This window comes from Bubalus kerabau, chromosome X, assembly GCF_029407905.1.
Source record: "Bubalus kerabau isolate K-KA32 ecotype Philippines breed swamp buffalo chromosome X, PCC_UOA_SB_1v2, whole genome shotgun sequence".
Lineage (NCBI taxonomy): Eukaryota > Metazoa > Chordata > Mammalia > Artiodactyla > Bovidae > Bubalus > Bubalus kerabau.
Window position 1 is genome coordinate 26,489,854 of NC_073647.1, and position 21,802 is coordinate 26,511,655.

General features: G+C 43.6%; 1 protein-coding gene across 4 annotated transcripts in view; it reads right to left on the reverse strand.

The window, feature by feature from the left end:
- The window catches only part of FGF13 (fibroblast growth factor 13), a 574,996-nt gene that overhangs the window by 71,879 nt on the left and 481,315 nt on the right, over positions 1 to 21,802 (reverse strand). For 3 of the 4 annotated variants that reach the window (XM_055565011.1, XM_055565012.1, XM_055565013.1), the window contains exon 4: positions 237 to 347. In XM_055565011.1, the coding sequence (XP_055420986.1) occupies positions 237 to 347 (111 nt within the window). Of the gene's footprint in view, positions 1 to 236; positions 348 to 2,228; positions 2,781 to 21,802 lie in introns of those variants that run through there. The other variant, XM_055565014.1, reaches the window with a different exon arrangement.

The window sequence follows — 21,802 nt, forward strand, 5'->3', positions numbered from 1 at the left end:
ATGGAGATGACATTTGGATTGTTCTTCAGATGGTGTCAACATTATTTGCTACAGTTCACTATTTTAGATATTTTTATGTTCCCCTTCCTTTAGGCTAACCTGCCGAAATGGGATTATAGAGTGCTGACTCTATTTTGGATTCACTTCGGGATTAAGCAGGGTTGTTTACTTGAAGAAAGAAAGAAAGTGTCAACAAGATGCTGGGATATACTATTATTTATTTTGCAGTCACTTACTGTAAGTGCTGTCCTCATCTTTGGTGCCATCAATAGTTCCATCTGCCTGCAGCTGCAAGTGGTAACCTTGTCGACTGTATAGTTTGGTAACTATACCCTTAAGCTGAGGCTCTGCAAAGAGAAATATGGTTGGGGTCAATTGATAAGTTGTGCACATATGGTTGAAAAGACTTAGAATTCTAATTCCATTTACAAAGTTTAGTGGAAAAGGTCAAAAGACACTTGTTATAAAGAGTCCTCTGAAAGAAGGAAAACAAGCAAACAAACTGCAAGTTTCAGAACCAACCTTCAGACTGAAGAAACATCTGACTGCCACCTGGTAACATTGGTAAAGCCCTAAAGCTCCTGACAGCAGAGACAGTTTCTGATGGCGTGTCCTTTGGCTTACAGAGTGGCACTTCATCTCATTGAGCATTCAAAATGGCTTGGCAAGTGGCATATTCTGCCTTTTAACAATGTGCCACTTCTCATGCGGAAGGAAAAGGAGAAACACTAAGATGAGATTTAGAGTGGTTTTCCAAGCAGGGACCAAAAACACACCAGCAAAAGTTTCCCTCAGAATTACCACAATTGGAATAAAGCATCCCCTTCATTCTAAGAAGGTTAAAAATGCATAAACAACCTGGAACCCCATCAAAGGATTTCTATTTAGAAGATTGAGCCGGCATACAAAAAAGGAGGGGAGAGAGGGAGAATAAAACAAACATTATTATCCTTAGGGGAAAATGCGTGCAAAGAGCAGGGGTTTTGTTGGTGGGGAGGCAAGAAAATTAGTTCATACTTATTTTCAAATTTAGTATCAGAAATGTAATTATCCAAAATATGTGCTCTCAAGATAATTTTCAATTATGAATCACCACAGATTAATGAAGCACCTCATTTATCAATAACCGCCATGCTATCCAAAATTTGCTTTTATTGAATACAGACACCTGCACTGAAATGATATTTATGTCATTATTCAGACCACATAATCATGCTTTGCCACCGCTTAAACCTGTTTCAAAGCAAGCCTAATTTACAGCCAATTCCTTAAAAACTTCGAGCAAGCAGAAAATGTATGTCTGCATGTTCATTCCAGGATGTGTTGAACACACAAATAGCGAAATAACAGACTGATACGTCAGAAATCCTGTAATATGTATCTAGTACAAGTAAGAAAATTGAGTAAAGGATCCATTTGGTTAAGAAGAGCCAAAGAAGCTGCTTCTTCGCCTGAAGGTATACCTTGACGCAACCCGACACCTCGAGCTGTGTGAATTTCCCCTGGCGCCGGAACACCGCGCTGCTCTTCTCACTGAATTGGTTCAAAAGGACCCACGATCTGGTTAAATTCTCTCTTCAATTCTGCATTTTAGGAGCAAGTAACCAACCAATTTGACTAGTCGAACCAGATCACTAAGCTCTCGGCCACAGGTTCTAGGAATCCATCCCCTCCTCTCCAGCAAATATTTCAAAGCTACACCACAAGTCTGTCCCAGTAAGCTTAAAAGTGACCAAAGAAACAGAATGCCTAGACAGCGGAAGCCCAGGGTCCTTGGGGGTAGAAGCTGGGAGGGGAAGGGTCAGCGCTGCGGGGATGAAGGCAAGGGAGGGATTCCCCTCCCTGGGGGGAGGGGTGGGCAGGGGTCTGCCCAGCTCCGCGCCTGCAAAACACGCCATACACACGGCTGCCCAGAGCTCCCGAGCTTGCACACATGTGGCCTGTCTGGAAGCTGATGGCGCGCCCGCTGGGCAGGGTATGCCCCCCAGCTCTGCGCCTGTCCCACGGCAGTTGCAATGCAGCAAGTCTGTTACTGTTACGAAGGAGGCGAGAGAGGGATCTCTTCCCACGCACGCACACCAGCTAGGTGGCCACATCCGCACTAGATGGGCCACCGACAAACTCACCTCCGCTCCCATCCACGCCCCCCAGCCCCTCCACACTCGTAAAGTACGGAGAGAGGAAAAAAATAAAAAAAAAAAAGAGCCAGCCAAGAGCCCCCTTCCAACCTGGTCTCCTTCTGCGCCTCTTCTTGGAGCCGAAGAGTTTGACCCGGGAAAAGACGTTTAACTTGTTTTTGTCGCAGCTGGTCTTGCCTTTGCTGGGGCTGCTGACACACTTGCAGGCGTTCGATTTCTCGCGCTCGCGGGCTTGTCGCTTCTGCCGGATGAGCGAGCTGGCGATAGCCGCCGCCATGGCCACGACGCCCACCACCACCACTTCTTTCGCGGCCCCTCTCCGGGTTCGCCTCCTCCTCCCGCGCCTCCGCCGCTCGCCCGGTCGGTCTCGCGCCTCCGCCGCCTTAGTCTCCGGAGCCGGCGCTTGCCCGGGCTTCTCGGCGCTCGGGCTTCAGCCGAGGAGGGGGCTCAGCATCCCGGCCGAGATCCTCCGGCGGTGGTCCGGCTCCCGCGCGGGCGGCCGCCTTGCCTGGGTCCGAGCCGACGCCACAGCCCCGGGCCGGGATCGCGGGCGAGACTGGCTGGCAGGCGGTGGCGGCAGAGCGGCGCTAGTGCGTGCGCTCGGCCCCTGCGCCCGGAGGACACTGTGCGAGTCCAAGTGGCTCGGGTCGGAGTTTGGCGGCACCCCCCGCCCGGTGCCGCGCGGAGGGGGCCGGAGGAGGGAGGCGGGCAGAGGGAGGGAGCGCGGGCGGGAGAGAGAGGCCGGGAGCGCGGGCGGCGGCAGGGAGGGGGGGATGGAGGAACCGTGCGGGGTAGGGGGGGGTGGGGTTGGGGGGGCGCGCCCTCGCCCTGGCCCCTCCGAGCCTCCCACTAGTCCTTGCAACTTCTTGGCCCGCCGATCGGGAAAAGTTGGCCCGTGCCAGCTTTCCGACGCGGCTCAAACAGGTAATGGCCTCGCATCTTCGCTGCCGTCGCTGCCGCCGCTGCTGCTCTGGGCGCGGCACCGACTCAGTATAGGAATTCTGTCGCCGCAGGCACCCTCCGGAAGAGCGCGACGGCCTCCCGCGGCCCCCTCCCCCGGTGGCCCCTCCCTCCCGGAGCCCAGCCCGCTGGCGCCCCGCCGCCGGCCGCCCCCACCCGCCCCATCCCCCCAAGTCCCCGGCGGGCCGCTCGGGCTAACACCTGTCGGGGCCCCGGCACTGCCCCATCTCCCAAACCCTCCTCCCCTCCTCTTCCCCAGAGGAGCCTCGGGCGGAAACAGTGATGGAGGAGACACTGGGATGAGGCAGTTGGGTTGGAGGAGCGGGGAGGGAGGTGGGGGTTGCTTGGAGATGGGGGATGGCGGAGTGGGATGTTCTATTACTGGGTAATTCTGAGTTGGCCCCATGACGCCCGGGCTGGAGCCCAAAGGAAGTTCGCCAGCCCCTTGCCCCAGGCTGGGACTCACAACACGCACTCCCCTCCTAACACACACTCGCTGAGGTTTTTCGCATGGCGACACTTGTAGCCATTCAGGAGCGAGGCCGGGGCTTGCAGACTGGTTCAGCCTCCCCCCGCGGCAGCAGTAGAAGCAGCAGGCACTGCAGAGCTGCGCCCGCACACCACGCTGCCACCCAGTGGTTTTTGCTGACTTTTCATTTCAGGCCACTTTGTGCCTTCCGAACCCCGTTTTCCCTCTGCGCCCCCTCACTGTTCAGTTCGGCTTTGGGATCCACGCAAAGAAGTCGTGTACAGAAGCAGTATCTGAGAAATGCAGAGCTGAGCCTTTCTTTAAGCTCTGGCGCGTCTCCAGTATTCTAACTTGTTTTTTTTTTTTTTTTTTTTTTTTTTTAATTTCCCCTGCTCCTCAAGCTCAGGCAGCCTGCCTCCCTACAATTCAGGAAACAAGTGTGGCTTTTTGCTCGCCTCACTCAATTCACAAGTTCTGCCCCATCTCTTACTTGATTTCTATGCCAGAAAGGAAGCCCCTCAACAGTAGGTCGGCTCTGACATGGAGCTATCACTACTGCTCTGTCGACTAGACCTCCAGCTCTTTTCAGAACTGCTGTAGATGCAAAACCAAATGCCCAGGCTCTGGTCCTTTCCTGAGCTCTTGGGCCTGAGCCTCAACTAAGAAACTGAAATCTTTCAGGCTTCTTACTTTTAGCCCGTCAGAGTTTAAGCTCTTGAACCTTCTGTAAATTTCACTGCTCCACCGGGTAAGCTGCTGCCACCTCCCTTCCACCTTTCCCCAATCTTGAAGTGTCTCTTGCCCTACGGGAAGCACAACTGTGTCTGCTGAAGTGCACTGGCCTGAAGGTTGCAGTGACTGAAATGGATAGACACGGGACAATGATGCCCAACAGTCTGAAATTTCTTGCAGGTTAGTCTACTGCTCTTTTGTGCTTTGCGTTTTCCCAAGAGAAAAGGGAGGACAAGGTAGAAGAATTTTAGCATCTCAAGTCCACTGAAGTATCTTTAGACTTTAATTCATGGAGGAAAAATCCTGGGCTGCTCCCTTGGGACTCTGAACGCCTTAAAAATTGGGACTGGGTTTTGGTCACCACTGTATTCCCATCCCCTGGCACGTTTTCTGTCACATAGTTTAAGCTCAAGAAAAGTTAATAAAAAATAATTGACAAGTGACTGATTGATACTGATTCTGAAGGGTACAAAGATGTTTCCTGGCTCAGAAGGTATTTGATTTAAATTCCAACTACAATGAGGGGAAATAATATCCCCAAAAGAGGGGTTGAAAGCAGCTCTGACCAGGACCAAATATTTGGGGTGTGGGATGGACAGTTAAGAGGTTTCTACTCATTGTGCATGCTTTTACCTTCTGCTGCGTACTGCCTTCAAGAATCCTCCCCCCCAACAACACCACCACAAACCCACCTTTTTTCCCTCTTGTTTCTTTCTTGGGACCTTGCACCAAAGCAGGCATGACAAAGCTAAAGAAAAACAGTCCTGATTCAGACAAGGGACAGAACTTGGGAAGAATAAGGGAATGGTACTGAGAAAATAATGAAGGCTTTCCCAGGCTCTTCCCACTGCTTCTCCACCAGGTCAGCACTCACTGTTTGCTTGTCTGAATGTCACTCACAAGGTATTTGCAGGTGGGATTTGAGGTAAACAGATGTAGAGAAGACTTCAGGGATATATAATGAAGAGAAGCGGCGCACCATTACAAAGACTCAAACACAAACATGTAAATACATCAACTCTTTTCCTGACTCCTACCCACCACCCCAGGCTTTTTTTAAACATATTAATTAGAGAATTAAACTCTATGCTGTCAACACATGAAACCACTGGGTCAAAGCTGACAACCGGATGATTCTCTGGGTATTTATATATATCTTTCTTGCTCTGACCTCTCTTGAAAAATGAGAGGTATAAGGGGAACCAGAGTCTCTCCCTGTCCCATGTCCCTGTCAGCCCATAAAATGTACTTCTGCTGATTTTTATCCTCCCTTTATCCTTTCAACTCCATGGACAGGAAAACAAATGACATGTGATGGGTAAGACCAGACATAGGGGTCTCTAACTCTGTGATCTGTCTGCAGACCACATGTGTGCTCTCTCTTCCATAAGAGAATCTGAGGGCTGTCACTGGAGAGGGATCATGCAAGGGAGGAGGGTGTTGGGGGAAGTGGTGGCAGGGAGGGACTGAAGGAAACCCGTTTGCACTTTGGGTCCAAATTGTGTTGTACAATCACTTTAACCATTAATGGAGCAGAGCTTTTCATTCTTTCCTGACTCTCCTGTGTCTTTCTCAGGTGCTCTCAGAGAAGTGTGTTAATACAACAATGAAACCCTCAGAGGAGACCTGTGCTAAAAACTCATTCATCTTGAGAAGGCAATAATGAAAGAAAGACTTGCAGGTCACCCTAGAGAAGCATATTTTGCCTTTCCTTTCTGTCTCACTGCCACCCCAGACCAGCAGTGTGGCACTTCAGTGGAAGGATGAATCAAGGACTTTCCTTTAGTGTACATGCATGCTCAGTTGCTCAGTCGTGTCTGACTTTCTGTGACCCTATGGACTGTAGCCTGCCAGGCTCCTCTGTCCGTGGGGGTCTCCAGGCAAGAATACTGGAGTGGGTTGCCATTTCCTCTTCCAGGGGATCTTCCCAACCCAGGGATCAAACCCACATCTCTTGAATCTCCTGCATTAGTAGGTGGATTCTTTACCACTGAGCCACCTGGGAAGCCCTTTCCTTTGACATTCACTTCCAATGTGCCCTTTTCTCCTGTTTTGCTCTGTTCCTACCGGTTCACCCTGCACCCTTGTTGGGGAACTTCCCAGATCTCCTACAGATACAGAGTTTTAATTCTTCCTGCTTAACTCCAAGGCTCACAACTCCTCTATACTAGGTGGCCCTAGTCACCGCAACTCCTCCCAGACCTTTGATACTCACTGCACTTTTCCACAAGGCTCTCTCCTTCATCTGATTCAGGAAGAAAGAATTCTTGGCTCCTTTCTCCAAGTCAACTCACAAAGAGTTCTAGCCTGAGTGACAGGGGGCACAGGTCTGAATGTCTACCACTGTGTGACCTTTATCATGTCAATGCCCCTGTAGGGGCTTCAGTTTTCCCATCTTTAAAGGCATCCTTGAAACATGACAGATGGCTTTCCAGTTGTATCCTGCAGAACCCAAAGAGTAGAAGGATGTAAGTTCCCTCACCTGTGTTTCAATCGTAGCACTTCTGCTTTCCTCACTTTTATATACTGAAACTCGTATGTATGATTTCTTACAAAAAAATAAAAATAAGAATGATGACACTGCTGACAACAAAACATTTGAAAACCTTGGGATGAGATGTTCTAGAAAGTCTTCTTGACTCTGGGAGGCTATGATTTTTGCATCTGTGCCCCTATTCCTCCTACCTTTTCATCATGCCCTCCTCATACTTGCCCTCTGACCTTTCTCTCCCCATCCCATTAGAATATAAACTCTACATGGGAATCCCAAAGAAAAATCTGAAAATCTCCTTGGCTCCATTCCTCCTGGGTTCACTTGAGAAGCAGGCTTTGGTATTCTTTTCAGGGAGAGGTATGTGAACTATTGGAGCAGGGAAGGCTGATCGTGGTCTGCCAGTCTCTTTTGGCAGGACTCAGAGGAGCTGGAAAGAAGCTGAGGGGACCTGCTCTCAAGAGGCACCTCCAGGAGAGAGACAGAAACCCGAACAGATGTGACTGTGATGAGTAAAAACAAGAGAATTGAGACAGCCTAATCAGAAGCAGCCTCAGTACTTTCTGAGCAGGAAGGAATTGGCTGTCTTTCTGAAACTCAGAAAAGATTTCAAACACCCTTCCTCCGTGAAGATAAACATAATCAGAGCCTTTTGCTGGTTGGCTCTGCACCTTCGCTAACAGTCCATCAAAATATCTGAGTGACAAGTTACCAGGTCAAGGACTGATGATGAACTCAAAGGGAGGGCACTGGGAGTCGGAGGTGGATTCAAGTGTACCAGGGCCACGCAACACTGGGATCTTGCCAGTAATTGACTAGGACAGCAGAGGGCATATTGAAGAGACTGGGTAGCAAGTACCACTTTTTGTGGTCTATTTAATTATATCCAAAAGCCCAGAGAAACAACTGGATAGAAATACAAATGAGGAGATTAGAGAAAAGCCATTAGCAAAAGCTCTTGCCACATAACTCCAAGCAGAAAGAAAAATATGATTTAAGGGAATCTCGTCAATGTCACACTGGAATTCTAGAGACAGAAAGAGTGACTACTGTATTCTGTAACATAACCTGACATTTACTAGCTGGCATAGACTTTCTCCTAGTCAGATCATTTGGGGGAATTCTGTTTTGGAAACGAAAGGTCTACAGAATCAATTTTTTGGCAATTGATTGGCTCTCCTGATCCCCATTCAGAATGAAAAGCCAGGGAACCCTAGGTTTGTGCTGCTCTAGACTAGTTGGGTTGGTCTTCATTGTGTCCTATTTCTGAGATCATTCTCTAAATACTTAAGCTGTAGAATGTACTGAACCTACCTCTGGTTTACATTTAAATCAAAAAAACAGATAAATAAAATCAGTGGGGAACGCACTAATTGATTCTGATCCTTATGAAGAAAAATCCTATAACCCATAAAAATTTCATTGTTTGATAATTTATGAACTTTAAAACCATAAAGTATCCTGATGGAATTAATCATACCTATGAATTCCACTCTTTCCCATTTAATTAGCCATAACAGCAGCAACATCAAGGGTTCAAGGCCTCTGAATATCTGCTTCAGTTCAGTTCAGTCACTCAGTCGAGTCTGACTCTTTGCGACTCCATGAATTGCAACACGCCAGGCCTCCCTGTCCATCACCAACTCCCAGAGTTCACTCAAACTCATGTCCATAGAGTCGGTGATGCCATCCAGCCATCTCATCCTCTGTCGTGCCCTTCTCCTCCTGCCCCCAATCCCTCCCAGCATCAGAGTCTTTTCCAATGAGTCAACTCTTCTCATGAGGTGGCCAAACCGTATTGGAGTTTCAGCTTCAGCATCAGTCCTTCCAATGAACACCCAGGACTGATTTCCTTTAGGATGGACTGGTTAGATCTCCTTGCAGTCCAAGGGACTCTCAAGAGTCTTCTCCAACACCACAGTTCAAAAGCATCAATTCTTCAGTGCTCAGCTTTCTTCACAGTCCAACTCTCACATCCATACATGACCACTGGAAAAACCATAGCCTTGACTAGATGGACCTTTGTTGGCAAAGTAATGTCTCTGCTTTTGAATATGCTATCTAGGTTGGTCACAACTTTCCATCCAAGGAGTAAACGTCTTTTAATTTCATATCTGCAATCACCATCTGCAGTGATTTTGGAGCCCCCAAAAATAAAATCTGACCCTGTTTCCACTGTTTCCCCATCTATTTCGTATGAAGTGATGGGACCAGATGCCATGATCTTAGTTTTCTGAATGTTGAGCTTTAAGCCAACTTTTTCACTCTCCTCTTTCACTTTCATCAAGAGGCTTTTTAGTTCCTCTTCACTTTCTGCCATAGGGTAGTGTCATCTACATATCTGAGTTTATTAATATTTCTCCCAGCAATCTTGATTCCAGCTTGTGCTTCTTCCAGCCCAGCGTTTCTCATGATGTACTCTGCATATAAGTTAAATAAGCAGGGTGACAATATACAGCCTTGACGTACTCCTTTTCCTATTTGGAACCAGTCTGTTGTTCCATGTCCAGTTCTAACTGTTGCTTCCTGACCTGCATATAGGTTTCTCAAGAGGCAGGTCAGGTGGTCTGGTATTTCCATCTCTTTCAGAATTTTCCATGGTTTATTGTGATCCACACAGTCAAAGGCTTTGGCATAGTCCATAAAGCAGAAATAGATGTTTTTCTGGAACTCTCTTGCTTTTTCCATGATCCAGCGGATGTTGGCAATTTGATCTCTGGTTCCTCTGCCTTTTCTAAAACCAGCTTGAACATCTGCATGTTCACAGTTCACGTATTGCTGAAGCTTGGCTTGGAGAATTTTGAGCATTACTTTACTAGCATGTGAGATGAGCCCATTGTGTGGTAGTTTGAGCTTTCTTTGGCATTGCCTTTCTTTGGGATTGGGATGAAAACTGACCTTTTCCAGTCCTGTGGCCACTGCTGAGTTTTCCAAATTTGCTGGCATATTGAGTGCAGCACTTTCACAGCATCATCTTTCAGGATTTGAAATAGCTCAACTGGAATTCCATCACCTCTACTAGCTTTGTTCGTAGTGATGCTTTCTAAGGCCCACTTGACTTCACATTCCAGGATGTCTGGCTTTAGGTGAGTGATCACACCATCGTGATTATCTTGGTCGTAAAGATCTTTTTTGTACAATTCTTCTGTGTATTCTTGCCACCTCTTCTTAATATCTTCTGCTTCTGTTAGGTCCATACCATTTCTGTCCTTTATTGAATATCTGCTTAGTCATTTTAATTAAGAAAACCTGGAGAAAAATACCAGATGACTGAAATGGACCTTTCTTCCTTGAGGATTAGGAGAGAGGAAGGATCACAAGAAAATGAGCTTAAGCTTCAGTATGTGGGGATTGAAGTTTTGTACGAGGAAAACACTCTTTTCAGCAAGGGTGTCCCATACCATAGTTGAAAATTGGCAGATTTTTTGATAGAAGATTTTGTGACTCCAATAGAAACCTTTTCTACCTTAGTGGATATGTGGGCTCAAGGCTCTCATTCTGTGATTTAAAACTATGCTCTATTCACATGGTCTTCCCAGTTGGCACAGTGGTAAAGGTATACTTGCCAAGCAGTAGATGTGGGTTCCTTCTCTGAGTCAAGAAGATCCCCTGGAGAAGGAAATGACAACCCATTCCAGTATTCCTGCCAGGGAAATCCCATGGACAGAGAAGCCTGGTGGGCTACAGTCAATGAGATCGCAAGAAGTTGGACATGACTTAGCGACTGAACATGAACGCACACACTATTCACATACTCATGACCTGCAACCAAGAAGGAGTCATGAGGAAAAGGGTAGCAACACCATTACTGAGAAAGCGTATGGTCCTGTCTGATGGAGCTTGGAGACTCCTAGTAGCTTTGCCTTTGGAAGACCATATTGAGTGAACTTGGAGCACTTGGGTCAAGGCAGTCACATCCATTTTCTAAAGTTTCTCTCATGCAACGTGTGGTTAATACTTGGCAGATACAATACATCTATTCTCAACCAAATGGTTTGCCCCCGTGGTGACACAGTGTCCTGAGCCAGCAACGACACCAGCTTCTCTGAAATCAGTTTAGTTTTGTTCAATCATATTTGAAGATCTTGAAGGAATAGTTGCTATTTTATGAACTGACTGGTGACTAACAAATATAAATGAGATGTTTCTATGATGAAACACTTAGGGCAGACAAGAAATGCACAAAACTCAGAGGCAAAATATCTGTAGCACAGGGTTCATTTCTTGCCCAGTGAACTAAGTAATCTGAATGAAAAGCTAGGGGGAAAAATAATGGGAGGATTTGAGCCAGAAGCCGACCATCAGTCATTTTTCTGGATCTAAGCTGTTTCAGGAAATAGGATTTCTGGAGCAAAGTGATCTAAACTCCAGATGCAAGGAAGGGAATTCAGTGTTTGCAAAAGGTCTAAAGTTCCCTGTTACCTAGCCTGGGGTGGGGGTGGGGTGGGGGGGGTGGGGGTGGGGTGGGAGGGTGGGGCAGGATTCACAACCAACATAAGGAACTCTAGTCTAGTTAAAGCTATGGTTTTGTCTAGTCTAGTCAAAGCTATGGTTTTTCCAGTAGTCAGTATGTATGTGAGAGTTGGACTATAAAGAAAGCTGAGCTCTGAAGAATGGATGCTTTTGAACTGTGGTGTTGGAGAAGACTCTTGAGAGTCCCTTGGACTGCAGGGAGATCAAACCAGTCAATCCTAAAGGAAATCAGTTCTGAATATTCATTGGGAGGACAGATGCTGAAGCTGAAACTCCAATACTTTGGCCACCTGATGCGAAGAACTGACTCATGGGAAAAGACCCTGATTCTGGGAAAGATTGAAGGCGGGAGGAAAAGGGGACGACAGAGGATGAGATGGTTGGATGGCATCACTGACTTGATGGACATGAGTTTGAGTAAGCTCTGAGAGTTGGTGATGGACAGGGAAGCCTGGTGTGCTGCACTCCATGGGGTCACAAAGAGTCAGACACGACTGAGGGACTGAACTGAACTGATAAGGAATTCTGGATGGAGTTCCTATTTGCCAATGATATTGTTTCCATCAACTTCCTATCAAGAGTTGCCATCTTTTACAGGAGCAGAGAGGTAATGAGAAATTACTTCAGTGCTCTCTCACGATTAAGTCTTAACACATCTCTTTATAGATAGCAGCCAGAACGTGGGCAGGAGAACCGACTGAATTTGGGGGAGATGGTATCCATCGGATTCTAAGAAGGGGACAAAAGCCAGGTCAGTGATCCACCTGAGAACCATTCAGATGCCTTAGAGGATTTTTAAACCATCCACACTGCTTTAGTTGTTGTTCATTTGTTTTTTGGTTTTGGGTTGTTTTTTTTCCCCCTAAATTGGGGTTTAAAATGGTGATAACAATAAATACTGTTGTTATAATTGGATAAACAACTTGTTAAGTGGATGACAAACAGATGGGCAAAAAGTGGAAACAGTGTCAGATTTCATTTTCTTGGGCTCTAAAGTCACTGCAGATGGTGACTGCAGCCACAAAATTAAAAGAGACTTGCTCCTTGGAAGAAAAGCTATGACAAATCTAGACAGTGTATTAAAAAGCAGAGACATCATTTTGCTTACAAAGGTCCATATAGTTAAAGCTATGGTTTTTTGAGTAATCATGTATAGGTGTGAGAGTTGGAGCATAAAGAAGGCTGAGTGCCGAAGAATTGATGCTTTTGAAGTGTGGTGCTACAGAAGACTCTTGAGAGTCCCTTGGACAACAAGGAAATGAAACCAGTCAATCCTAAAGGAAATCAACCCTGAATTAGAAGGGCTGATGCTGAAGCTGAAGCTTCAATACTGTGGCCACCTGATGCGAAGAGCCGATTCACTGGAAAAAACCCTGATGCTGGGACAGATTGAAAGCAAGAGAAGAAGGGGACAACAGTGGGTGAGATGGTTGGATGGCATCACTGACTCAATGGACATGAGACTGAGCAGACTCAGGGAGATAGTGAAGGACAGGAAAGCCTGGTGTGCTGCAGTTCATGTGGTCTCAGAGAGTCGAACATGACTGAGCAACTGAATAACAACAACAAGTGATGTGATATCAGTATTTTTCTTAATCCCTACAAGAACTTGTAAAGTGTTATCAAAACTGCCACTTACAGATGAGAAAGGAAAGTCTAGTGAGACTTGCATCTATGGTTTCCCAGCCTGTACACAGGTGGCAGAGCTTATATTTAAACTAAGGATTCTCAGACAATACAACGTTATGTTTACAAGGCCAGACCTTTTCTTCTTGGTATTGGGTTTGAAATTTAGGTTGCTGAACAGTGGTGCTTGATATGACTATCTTTTGGCTTGGGTAACAGGAAAAGATGAAATATGGCATGATTTTCAACTCACATGTTTTTTTCTTTTTTAAACAAAAGTCAATTATGAAACAAACAAGAATAGATATGACCCATGCATAATGATTAGCATAGTTCATACACTTTGAATAATAGTTTCTTAGAGTGATATTTAAAGAAAACTTCACTACCTTTCTCACTAAAATTCAATGATTAGGACTTCCCTGGTGGTCCAGTGGTTAAAGAATCCACCTGCAAATGCAGGGGACACAGGTTCGAGCCCTGGTCTCGCTCATGAGCCCACAAGCTGCAACTACGGAGCATGCGCTCTGCAGCAAGAGAAGCCACCACAACTAGGAGCCCATGCACCACAGTGACAAAGTAGCCCCCTCTCTCCACAACTAGAGAAAGCCCACCACAGCAACAAAGACCCAGCTCAGCCAAAAATAAATAAATTAAACGATTATAAACCACTGCTTGATGTTATTCTGCATTTCTCAGCCCAGGGAGTACTTTGAGCACAGGACCTGGTCTGACTCACATCATCTGAGGTTTGGAATGCTATGATACATAACATATCCTGGACTTGATCTTCACCCCTTCGTAGCAGTGATGAGAAGTTAAAGTGACTCCCAATTCGCTCAGTTCTTTTTTTACAGGGAAAACTGGAACTGGCTTTGCACACTGTAAGCTTTTTTGTGCCATCTGCTTTCAGCTACAGGAAGCTTGAGTTCAGCCAAAAGAGAGAAAAATATTACACACAATGTATTCACTTCCATGCTCTGACGCCCATGACTATTCTTTTGCAATCGGGGGTTCCTCTAGATCCATTCTAACTAATTTGCTCTAACATTTCCCTTCTGACAAACAATCAAGAGATTGAAATTATTTACTAATTTCTCCTGTAACCACTGAAGACCTCAAGTAACTTTAGAACCTCATTTCATAACAGGGGCCTTGATGCTCAATTAACCATCTCATTTTAGAGAAGCGATCTGAGATAAGTGAAATGAATTTGTCCTGGACCAAATTGCTCATTCCTTGGTTTAAAATTTACTGAGAACCATTTGCCATGTACCGAGCTACACCCTGAAGGGATGCAAAGGTACCTGAAAGATGCAAAGGTAAAAACAGCTACATCTCTGGGTCAGGAAGATCCCCTGGAGGAGGAAATGGCAACCTAGTCCAGTATTCTTGTCTGGGAAATCCCATGGACAGAGAAGTCTGGTAGGCTACAGTTCATGGGGTTGCAAAAGAGTCAGACATGACTTAGCCACTAAATGACAATTTATTGAGCACCAACTATATCAAACCAGTCCATCCTAAAGGAAATCAATCCTGAATATTCATTGGAAGGACTGATGATGATGCTGAAGCTCCAATACTTTGGCCACCTGATGCGAAGAGCTGACTCATTAGAGAAGACCCTGATGCTGGGAAAGACTGAAGGCATGAGAAGGGGACGACAGAGGATGAGATGGTTGGATGGCATCACCGACTCGATGGGCATGAGTTTGAGCAAACTCCAGGAGATAGTGAAGGACAGGGAAGCCTGGTGTGCTGCAGTCCATGGGGTCACAAAAAGTCGGACACGAGTGAGCAACTGAACTGAACTGAACTATATCCCTGGCATTATCTAAGTACCTTGTACTTATTTACTCGCTTAATACTTACAGCAACCTTCTGAGCTTATCCTCATTCTACAGATGAAAAAACTGAGGAAAAGAGAGGTTACTGAGTTCATTCAGGTAGGAAGTGATGGATTCAAATCCATGCGTTCTGACTTATATCCCATGATCTTAAAAGGGCTCTATTGTCTCTCCAGAGACTGTCCTTGGCCTCAAGTGGAGGAGAAAGAGAAATAAATAGCTAAAACCAAATGTGATTGAGCACAGTAAGAGTGGGACCAAATGTCCAAAGTGTTGGGAGCACACAAAAGAAGGCACAGCTAACTCTGGGCAGGAGAGGTCAGCTTTAGGAAAAAAAAAAAAAAAAACATCTTGGAGGATGAATTCTGAAGGATGAGAAAGAGCTAGGGAGTTGGGGAACAAAATTGGGTAAAGCCCGACTTCAAACCTGGGTTAAACTGACTCTTGGTGCTGAATTCTTACGAAGATATATTACTTACCCTGAGGTGAGAGGATTTACACAATCTTGAATTTTAAAAAAATTTTATTTATTTATTTTAATTGGAGGCTAATTATTTTACAATATTGTAGTGGTTTTACCATATATTCACATGAATCAGCCATGGATGTACATGTGTTTCCCATCCTGAACCCCCTCCCACCTCCCTCCCCATCTCATCCCTCAGGGTCATCACAGTGCACCGGCCCTGAGCACCCTGTCTCATGCATCGAACCTGGACTGGCGATCTATTTCACATATGATAATATGCATGTTTCAATGCCATTCTCCCAAATCATCCCACCCTCGCCTTCTCCCATAGAGTCCAAAAGTCTGTTCTTTACATCTGTGTCTCTTTTGCTGTCTCACATATAGGGTCATCGTTACCATCTTTATAAATTCCATATATATGTGTTAATATACTATATTGGTGTTTTTCTTTCTGACTTACTTCACTCTGTATAATAGGCTCCAGTTTCATCCACCTTATTAGAACTGATTCAAAAGCATTCTTTTTAATGGCTGAGTAGTAGTCCATTGTGTATATGTACCACAGCTTTCTTATCCATTCATCTGCTGATGGACATCTAGGTTGCTTCCATGTCCTGGCTATTATAAACAGTGATACGATGAACATTGGGGTACATGTGTCTCTTTCAATTCTGGTTTCCTTGGTGTGTATGCCCAGCAGTAGGATTGCTGGGTCTATGGGAGTTCTAGTTCCAGTTTTTTAAGGAATCTTCACACTGTTTTCCATAGTGGTTGTACTAGTTTGCATTCCCACCAACAGTGTAAGAGGGTTCCCTTTTCTCCACACCCTCTCCAGCATTTATTGCTTGTAGACTTTTGGATAGTAGCCATTCTGACTGGCGTGAAATGGTACCTCATTGTGGTTTTGATTTGCATTTCTCTGATAATGAATGATGTTGAGCATGTTTTCATGTGTGTGTTAGCCATATGTATGTCTTCTTTGAAGAAATGTCTGTTTAGTTCTTTGGCCCATTTTTTGATTGGGTCTTTTATTTTTCTGGAATTGAGCTGCAGGAGTTGCTTGTATATTTTGGAGATTAATTCTTTGTCAGTTGCTTCGTTTGCTATTATTTTCTCCCATTCTGAAGGCTGTCTTTTCACCTTGCTTATAGTTTCCTTTGTTGTGCAAAAGCTTTTAAGTTTAATTAGGTCCCATTTGTTTATTTTTGTTTTTATTTCCATTACTCTGGGAGGTGGGTCATAGAGGATCCTACTATGATTTATGTCAGAGAGTGTTTTGCCTATGTTTTCCTCTAGGAGTTTTATAGTTTCTGGCCTTACATTTAGATCTTTAATCCATTTTGAGTTAGTTGTTGTGTACGGTGTTAGAAAGTGTTTTAGTTTCATTCTTTTACAAGTGGTTAACCAGTTTTCCCAGCACCACTTGTTAAAGAGCACAATCTTGAATTTTTATACCCCTACACTTTGAATCACTTGGCAACAAGTTGATCCCTTATTGTAAGCATTCTTCAGAAGTGTACTTTTCTGTGAAATATTGATTATAGGTATGGTCATCAGGCATTCTGGGGATCGGGAAAAATAAAATGTGTTATGTGGAGGTTCTGATAGACGTTTGTGAGTTGTTCATGTCTTGCTTGTAAACAACTGTCTTCCCTTCCCACTGATTGTATTCCACACAATATTGTCAACAGTGATGTTCAAGTGTACAGTAGTTTATCGATTTACAACTTCCATCAGCAGAGGGTTTAATAGAAGTAATCCCCTTGGAAAGATGCCAATCAAAATGAAAATTAAATTGGCACATATACCACAGCGAGTCACACATTCTCCTCCTGCAATAACGGGTTAGCTTAATGACCAGAGATTTGCGTGTGGGCAGTTATTAAATAATTTTATGATGATGATGATAAAACTATAAGCTAGTGAATTAAAGATTATAGGGAAATGACTGTCCCAACCAGATAATCCTAGTAATTCCTTTTGTAGATGTCAATATTCCTATTGGAGAGGGACAACTATTATTTGGTTACTGTTTGAGTATATTGTAAACATATTAGAAAAAAATCTTCCTACTTAGTCATTCCTCTTCCTGCTGCTAAAATACCAGTGCCTACTTTCTCTATCATAATCTTGGTATACTTTGGTCTGAAAAAAATCTACTTAGAATTGTCAAGGGAAACAACTGCCTCATTTCGCTGTAAGAACCAAGACAACATACTGCATGTACGTGTGTGTGTGTGTGTGTGTACACTCCAGACAGGCTGCAGACAATGCAGTAAAGCCAACATCTCAGCCCACATGCCCGCCATCCTTTAGAGGTTCCACAAGAGCCAGCTCTTACAGATAAGACTTTAGGATCCGGGTTGTCCTAATTCTATTCCTTCATTAATATTGTACTTTCCCATATCACATCCCTGGGTCACCGCTTTCCAATAAGGCAGCTCCTCCATCAGTGCTGGATTAATGATTACTAGTAATGTTCTCATGACCCCCATCCCCGGCAAGTGGCTCATTCTAATAAGGATTTTATGGAGGCAGTATTATACTATCAATACAAAAGAGCACCTCTAGTGGTGACATTTTAAATGACAGAACAGGCTGCCTGAATGGCTTTAAGGGAACTAAGAGCTTTGGAGAATCCCTCAATTTAAAAGTCCCCAATGCATGAGATGAGGTCATGACTAAAGTCACATTTTAATGGTGCTTCAGTATTTTCTGAATTTATAAAATTATCTTCTGTGATGTTACTATCTAAAGTGATAAAACTTTTATACGCCCTTAAAGGCAGCATCTAAAGCAGTAGTTCCTAAACACCGATTTGTGGTCTTACACTCCATGGTGAAAACTTCACCTACTTGAGATGAATGAGGAAAAACATGAAAATATAAGGAATTCTTCATAATGCTGATGTATTCACTTTAAAACTGTCCTTTCAGTCCTTCTCACCATTTTTTCTTTTGCCTTTCAAAAGTTGTAGGAAAGATGATGTTAAATAAATCTTTTACAGTTGAAAAATAATTAATGATGTAGCAAATATACATCAGTAGCAAATCAGCACACACATACACACACACACATTCATACATACATACATCCTGGCTGACAGAATCCAATCTAAATTGGCTTCCCTTATAGCTCAGTTGGTAAAGACTTTGCCTGCAGTGCAAAAGACCCAGGTTTGATTCCTGGGTTGGGAAAATCCCCTGGAGAAGGAAATGGCAACCCACTCCAGTAATCTTGCCTAGAGAATCCCATGGACAGAGGAGCCTGGCAGGCTACACTCCATGGGGTCACAACAAGTTGGACCAAACTGAGTGACTAAACACTTTCACTTTTCACTGTGATTTTAAGTTTGGGACTAGCTAATGCAAACTATTACATATGGAATGGATAAACAAGGTCTTACTACATATCACAGGGCACTATATTCAATATCTTGTCATAAACCATAATGGGAAAGAATATGAAAAAGAATACACACACACATATATGCATAACTGAATCACTTTGGTGTACAGCAGAAACTAACACATCATAAATCAACTATATTTCAAAGTCCCCTGCCATTTTATTCTACTAGCTCTATGAATATGTGTGCATGTGAGTGTACACATAAGCTCACTGTGTTGCTTTTGCTATTCCTGTTGCATAAATTTCCATGTCACAAAAGCTCATTCAGCTCTCGTTCAAGTTTTTTACCCTTCATGGCCAGGATTTATGAAAAAATGTGGTCTTTACCAACACACTTACCTTCTTCACATTCACCATTCACTCTAATTTTATCATATAAAATTGTGTGTGTGTGTGTGTGTGTGTGTATTCTTAGCAGTTCTTCCCTATAGATTTCAATATCCCTTTTAGAGGACAACTAGTATTTGGTTGGTATTTGAATATATTTAAAATATTCCTATTCATTGCATTCCTCTTCTTATGCTCCTTCAATTGTTCAATAGTTTTGGTTCAATTCTGGAAATTTAGCCATCAACTCTTCATCTAATGTTTCCCTTTAAATTGCTATTCTTCTTCTGAAACTTCTGTTAGGTGTACATGAGACTTCATTCTCTCCTCCATTCCCTTTCTTCCTTCTCTTTCCTAATCCCAACTATTTAACTTTGTAGAATCAGGGTGCTTGACCGATCCCTTCTCTAGTTGGATTTAGTCTATTGATTGATTTTGTTTTTATTCCATCAATGCACACACAAATACTGTATTATACATTATGTAACTTAAAATATATAGAGCATATTAAAAATTATATATGTATATACATACAAGCATGTGTATATAGTAAGTCCTTCAAGCTGAGAATTTTCAAAGGTGCAAATGTGCATTCCTGGTCCAATCATGAAAGTTAGTTCACATGTCTGGCATACGTTGTTGCATGCATGCATCCTGTACAAGTGGTTGTACTTTTGTGTACTTTACTGCACAGTAGCATATAGAGCACAATAGTACTGTATCTTTATTTCAAGCCCCATGTCCAGAAGCAAGCATAGAAGCAGCAGTGATGCAGCTGGTACTACTGTACTTTTCAAGGGACTGTACTATAAGATTAAAAATGTTTTACTTTTTGTTTGTTTTTTATGTATTATTTGTGTGTAAAGTATTATAAACCTATTACAGTACAGTACTACATAACTGTTTATGTTAGTTGCAGACATAGACTAACTTTGTTGGACTTACAAACAAACTGGACTTATGAATGCACTCTCAGAACAGCACTTGTTCATATGTAGGGGGCTTACTGTACATATATGTGTGTGTATATATATATATATACACACACATATATATAATTTTTATAATGTCTGTTTCATCTTTTCTAATATGTCTGCTATTTTTTGATAATGTGCTGTTTATACTTTATGGATTCTATTCCTTCCTTTATCCTATTGAACATTTTGAAGATGCTTATGTTAAAGTGTCTCCCATATTGCCTTATTATACAACTTTTCTGGAATATAGATTACCCTGTTTATTGTCACTTCTGACCACCCCTGCAATGACTTTATTTCCCTTCTTTCTCTGGAAATCTGAGGGGCTCACCTTCAGCAGGAGAGTTCCTTTCTGTAGATGTCCTATGTGAACCCTGGAAAGCAGAGTTATCTATCTCTACAATTTTGTGTTCTTTCTCTGCCAGCATTCTCTGGGTTTCACTGGATCAAAGTCAGTTTTTAAATTTCCCAGCTTGTTAGTAAAAATTAAGATGTGAGGCTTTGATTTTTTACATTCTAGGCCCAGAGAGGACACTCCACCTATATTCTGCATCCCAGGCCTTGAGTCCTGATTCATCATGAGCCGGATGGACTTTTGGCTCCTAGGTTTATGAAGGGAGCTCAAGGCTCTGTATCAGGGCTGAGTGTGTTAGTCACTCAGTTGTGTCTGACTCATTGTGACCCCATGGACTATAGCCCACTAGGCTTCTCTGGAATTCTCAGGAATTATCCAGGCAAGAATACTGGAGTGGGTTGCTATTCCCTTCTCCAGAGGGATCTTCCTGATCCGGGGACTGAACCCGGGTCTCCTGCATTGCAGGCAGATTCTTTACCATGGCTTCACCTTAAGCTCCAAGATATATATCCAGGTCTAATACTCTTGATGGCCATTTAGCTTCAACTGTTGCAGTTTACTTTGGCTTTGAATTTCTGCTTTGTTTCTATCACCTAGAAATTTTCTTTTGGATCTAGAACTTTCAAATTGTCAAAGACATGCTTAGATTTTATCTGCTCCTTGTACATTTTTAAGGAAGGACAAGGGCTTCTCTAATAGTTCAACATATTGACTAGAAATCTCAATTCAAACTTTATTTCCATCATAACACTAAAATTGTTTTTACTAAGATCATCAATAACCTTCTTATTTTTATATCCAATGACTGCTTCTCGGTCATTACTTTGCACAGCTCTTTAGCAGCATTGGATGCCAATGATCATTCTCTTCTTGACATTCTTCCATAGGCTTCTCTGAGACCCTGTTCTCCTGGTTTTCCTCCTATCTATATTTGATTGCTCATTCTCAGTCTCCTTTTCCTCTTACTGAGCATTTGAGTTCCACAGGATTCTGCCCAAGGTCCTCTAATTTTCTCCCTTATTGTCTTCTTTAAGGTATTTACTCTTCATTCATCCATTTGACGAATGTTCTTGGAGCACTTACTATGTGCCGTGCTGAGTTGCAGGTATTCAGGAGTAAACAAGGCAGATGTGATTGGGCTCACATGGATAGACAGAGATTGGACTCTCAAACATAAATAACTAGCTAGAAAATGAGATCCTTGCTATAAAGCAAAAGAACAGAACACTCTTCGAGAGTAATACCGAAGAAGCTAGTTGAGATTGGAAGGTCAGGGAAGGCCTCTAAAAGGAGAACTGGTTTAGCTGATGCTTGGTATATGGTAGGAATTCAGCCTTATGAATAGTGTAGAAAATAACTACCTTTCCTACTGTAACAAATCCAGAAATTTCTACTGCTTTTGATGGAGTTGAGGAAATGCTGCCCCTAAATAGGACACTTGGGCACATTGAAAATGTTAAGCTGAAGGAGTTAGAGAAAACAGTAAAAGCAGGTAAGTCACTGACCTTCCATCCTCCCTTGTCAGAA